Source organism: Elgaria multicarinata, chromosome 1, assembly GCF_023053635.1.
Source record: "Elgaria multicarinata webbii isolate HBS135686 ecotype San Diego chromosome 1, rElgMul1.1.pri, whole genome shotgun sequence".
Taxonomy (NCBI): Eukaryota; Metazoa; Chordata; class Lepidosauria; order Squamata; family Anguidae; genus Elgaria; species Elgaria multicarinata.
This window is the reverse complement of record NC_086171.1, coordinates 157,612,025-157,617,345: the sequence shown is the minus strand read 5'-3', so window position 1 is coordinate 157,617,345 and position 5,321 is coordinate 157,612,025. Positions and strand designations below refer to the sequence as shown.

At 45.8% G+C, this 5,321-nt stretch overlaps 1 protein-coding gene across 1 annotated transcript; it reads left to right on the top strand.

The window, feature by feature from the left end:
- Positions 1-3,706: 3,706 nt before the first annotated feature.
- UBL4B (ubiquitin like 4B) lies at positions 3,707-4,576 on the top strand. The gene has a single exon (XM_063118747.1). It carries the CDS (start codon positions 3,873-3,875, stop codon positions 4,455-4,457), a length of 585 nt encoding a protein of 194 aa, XP_062974817.1. The 5' UTR covers positions 3,707-3,872; the 3' UTR covers positions 4,458-4,576.
- The last annotated feature ends 745 nt before the right edge of the window (positions 4,577-5,321 follow it).

Here is a 5,321-nt window from a genome sequence, read left to right as displayed (position 1 = left end):
ATGCATAAGCAGCTTTTGTAAGCTTAATAGTTTCATCTAATACTTGGGAGTGCAGACAAGACTCCCAAGTTGCACAATTGAGCAAGATGCAATGGTTTTGTCATTCAGATGAAATAGTCCTACGCTCAAAGTTACATAGCCCTGCTGACTGCATCCTCACTTTTCTTTAATCAAAACTCATCTCTACAAATCACTTAACATGCCCTTCTACATAGAGCTAGACTACTAGAAGCTTACAGATTTTTTCTCATTCTGCTGGAGTTGAAACATTTTTTATTCCTTTTAAAAAATTCCTGCGGTTTTCCTTACATTCGATCGCCTCCATGTTTTCCTTTTCAGTTGTTTGTGCAGTCATGGCTTTAATGTGGTATTAATTCATTTTGCTATGGTAGCACCGATGTCTTCCTGGGGAGTGTAACTTCAGCCAAGGTGCAATTTATCCTTTTAAATACATCCCAGTCAACCCAAGACTTGCTCTCAGTTTATACCCCATGGACTGTTGAGGAATGTGTATGTCTACTGCTGCCTTCCCCAAATGTCCCCTCCTGTTGGACTGCAACTCCCATAATCCTGCAATACCTTTGCTGAACTCTTATTCCTGCCTGCAATCCTGTTTCCTCTGTAAGATCAGGTTTAAAGACACATTTCAGTAAGCAATTTGGGTTTGTAATTGCAGCAATCACTGTGCTGCTTACAAGCTTCGATTGTGTAATTACATTTGCTTACACTCTATAATTGAGTTACAATTGCATAGTGTAAACTTTTTAAAATGCTGTTTTACACCACCAACTTCCATTGGCCAAAAAGGAAAATCCTAGGCAAAGGAGTGTTTGCTGACAAATAAAATGGAACAAGTCAGCATTAAGTCTATATTACCCCTTAGCCATTTTGAACTCTACCTTAAAAGAATATAAAATAGTGATGTGTCCAGAACTACTTACAGTATGTTTCTAGTGTACTAGACCCACAGCTTAGACTCAGACCCCGATTTGGTGCTTCAGAAAATGACCTGATCCAGTTTTGAACAATTGAGAGTCCATCTGCTTTGATATGGTACTGAACCTGAATTGAGGGTCAGAAACCTGAGTCTTTGTGCTTCCCATTGATTATTATGGGAAGTCTAAGAATATATATATATATATATATATATATATATATATATATATATATTCTCTTGTTGAAATTGGATGACAGGTGCAGCATAGCAGCCCCTTTGGGAGGGGATTATGACCCCTCAATGTCAGAAACTCAGGTGCAGTGGGGGGGGGGCTTTATGCTAATATATATTAGGGAAAGGCTGATCACTTTTATTTCTTGGCAGAATTGGTTAAAAATTGCAGAGATAGTTGCCCCTTCTGAGGGTATCAAGCCTGGGAAATTTCAGAACAATAGCTTGCGGGATATTTAGTGCAAAGCAGCCATGACATTTTCTGGGTCTCCAAAAGAAGCTGGGCTCATCTCCCTATGTTCCTTGTCAAGCGTTGTTCTGAGAATGACAAGACAGCCTAGTGGTGTCCCTAAATAATAGGGGTGTGCACGGACCCCCTGCTCCGCCCTGCGGGCCGATCCGAAAATTTCGGATCGGCCTGCTCCGCCTATACTCCGCTCCTCTTCGCCGCGGAGCTCCGGCTCCGAATCGGAGCTCCGCAGTGGAGGGGAGTGGTGCCAGGTAAGGCCGGGAGAGGAGGGCGGGGGGGGGGGTTACCGGGCCCTGCCGCCATCGCCGCCCATGCAGAGCCCGGTAAGGGACCAAGGGGGAGGGGGGCCTTACCTGCCTCCATTAGCAGTCCGTCAGCTTCTTCAATTGAGCCCTCAGTTCAACCAGGAAGTCTGGGCCGCAAGTGCGGCCCAGACTTCCTGGTTGAACCGCGGGCTCAATTGAAGAAGCCGAGGGACCGCGGACGGAGGCAGGTAAGGGAGAGGAGGGGGGGTTACCGGGCCCTGCCTCTGTCACCGCATGGGCGACAGCAGCAGGGCCCGGTAAACCCCACTTACCTTTCCGGCGGAGCTCCGAATCGAGGCGAAGGATCCGCCTTCACCACGCTCCGCCGGCCCCCCAATCCTCTTCGCCTCCACCTTAAGGGGAGGCGAAGCACCCCGCTCCGCTTCTAATTCGCCGGTCCGATTAGAAGCAGAGCACATCCCTACTAAATAATAAACCTACAATGTTTCAGAAGGATAAGTGCAGCACTTCATGTAGAAGGAGAGCCCTCAAATTGGGATGGGGGAGGGGTGGTGAAACCTCCAGAACCTATCCTCTTGTGGTTTTTTTTTTGTTTGTTTTTTTGACAATTTGTAAGAAACCGAAGGAAAGAGTAGCAAGGCAAGGCCATCAACACACACACACACACACACACACACACACACACGTCTCTAAAGTTAGCTCTAATGAAAAGGTCTTACAATGCATTCATGCATCTGTTCAGGCTTTGGCAATCTTGCCAGAGGGAGTTTTTAAAGGTCTTGGGTAGCCAGCCAATGCACACTGGTGTTTTATGCTTTACTTCTCTGAACATGCCTAGTGATGGTAGAGTCAAAAGTGCACTAGGCTAGATCATGCAGTGGGATATGAGCAAAGAAAGGTAGTATCTTATGTACAGGATACTGTTCCAGTCCTTCCTTTAGTTACAGCCCTGACCTAGCTCCTTTGTATCTCTGAATGGGAAATGGGATGCTTGTCACACACAGTTATTTTTGGCAACTACAGAGTTTCCTGGCAAGAGCAACCAAAGCTGCAGCTACTGCTCTAGTCCAGCCAGCAGAACTCGCAATGGCTGATGGGATACCAGTGGGAGGACTGAGGGGGGAGGGGAGAGAGGGCAGGGGATGTGTCAGTCAAACACACTGTTGACTAACAGCTAACTTGACGCTGGCCTTAATCCACACCATGGTTGATTATAATCTCGTCGTGTGGGGAGTACCCCTTCTGATAATCAACCGTGGAGTTGACTATTAGCTCACCATTTATTTATTTTTATTTATTTAACCATTTTTATGCCACCATTCAGCCAAAAAAGGCTCTCATGGCAGCTTACAAAAGTATTTCTTGACAGTCCCTGCCCACAGGCTTACAATCTAAAAGACATGACACAAAAGGAAAGGGGATTGGGAGGGAGGAGGAAAAAAAGAAGAAGCAAATTCAGGCACTAGATTCTTTGTTGCAAAGTTCAGTAGCACATTGACTATTGTGTTGTCTGTGTGCAGCCATTGTCATGTATGCATTTCCTCTATGGTCAGTTTCAGTTATTATTGGGTGCAGTCCCAAGCAAACTAGTGCCAGGAAGACAATGCAGCGAGCTCTAGGATTTGGATGGACGACTTCTGTCCTTGACAGAAATACTTGGCTAGGCTCATTGTTAAACATCACATTGTCCACATGCTATGACATCCTTCGCCAACCTCATGACTTTCAGAGATTTTCGACTACAACTCCTAACAATCCTGGTCATTGATCAAACTAACTGAGCCTGATGGAAGCTGAAGTCCAAAACATTTGAAAGGCTTCAGGTTGGGGAAGTCTGCACTATGGAATAATTATCTCCAGCATGAAATCTGGGTTGCAAGAAACCAATGCAAAAAGGATCAAATTACATTGGGAATAATTAATTAGTAGATGTTACATAAACAGAAGGAGGCTAATGGAAAAGTAGTTAATAAATATATGTCCAGCCCCCCCATCCAATATGAAGCATCTAGTCCTACAGATGAAGTTCATGAGTTCAGAAGGAAAAATGTCTCTGACACTGGGTCCTAGTAGAATTGTGACATCAGAGTAAAATCAGCCAATCGCTTCCCTTCTCTCTGCCCCTTTTATGGGGCTGACTGTTCCTCTTTGAGGCAGAGCCTGACTTTTCAGTCGACTGAGCAAGGCAATGCTACTCACAGTGAAGAGGCTGCTTGGGCAGCAGTGCCGTCTCCAGGTGTCCGGCGAGGAACGGATCTCTCTAGTGAAGAGCTTGGTGTCAGAAGAACTCAATGTCCCTGAAAGCCAGCAGACCCTGTTGTTCCAGGGCAAAGTACTGGAGGGGGAGCACAGGCTGTCTGACTATCCTATCGGCCCAGAGTCCATCCTCTATCTGTTCATTAAGAAACCTCAGCAAATTTATCTTGAGGAGCCGTCAAAGCCGACCCCTGCCCAGCCCCACTCAGTGTGGTATCGACTCTCCCAGGTCCTGGAGAAACACTTCAGAACATCCGATGCAGTGAGGGTTCTCGAGAGAGTGCTGAATGACTACTACAAAGGCCTTGGCCTGCTCAGCCTGGAAAACATTGAAGAGTTGGCGGTGGATGTTCTGAACCCCGAGGAAGCTGATGGTGAGCCAGTGACTGCAAGTGAGCTCCCACAGCAAGAGGGGCACCCCAAGGCCCCTGGGTGTGGAACCAGGAAGGAACAAGCGACCCAAACTGATCCACAAGAAATCCTGGAAGGAAGGTGGCACTGGAAAAGCTCTTCTTAGAAGGGTCTGAGCTACGATCTTCAAAATAAAAAGTGAAGCTGTAGGAAGCATAGAGAAATGTCTTTTATATAGCTAGGTTGAGGGGGTGAGTAAAAGAAACCAATGTATTATACAAAAGAACAGTGTAGGAAACTTTTTGGTATAAAAAATAGTGTCATGCCAAGTTTCTCACAGGGGAACAACTTTGGCTTAAAATGGGGCTCTTTGGGGATGGGGAGGCAAACTGTTCCTTGAACAGCCCTCGAAAGCATAACTTTTCCTCATGTTTGCCCCGTATGCTGCCCCTGCTGGCAGCTACTTCAACATTTTTTCCAAGATCACCTTCCTGTTGACTCTGAGGTCCCAGCTAACCAGGGTTCTTGTAGCTAGTGTGTTGATATCATAGCATTGCATAGCCAACTAGAGCTGGCCATGTGATAATATCAGTAAGGCCAAATGAAGCCTTCATATTATCTTCACTCTGAATTCAGGGGGAGAAGAAAGGATGCATTAGCCATGTGCTAGTAATCTCTGTCTTACTACACTGCACAGGCAGTTTGTGTGATAGGGCAGCAAGGCAAGGGATTACTACTACCCCAGGTTGGCAACAGATTGATATGTTTTCACTCCCCCAATTAACATTTTTGCAACCCTCCCCACAAAGGGAGCACTTCAGGTAGATGCAAATTGAAAATCAGTCCCATTTCAGTTCTGCTCTAATAAACAACATGGTGCTGCTGAAGTCATTAAATATGTACATCTCTGCTAAAGTTGATTTTCCCCCCTTCCCCAAGATTTGTATCAAGTTACATGTGATTCAACACAAGCTTTGCATATATGTGGTCCCTGCTTCCATGATCTCTGGCATTACAATTTCAGCACAAA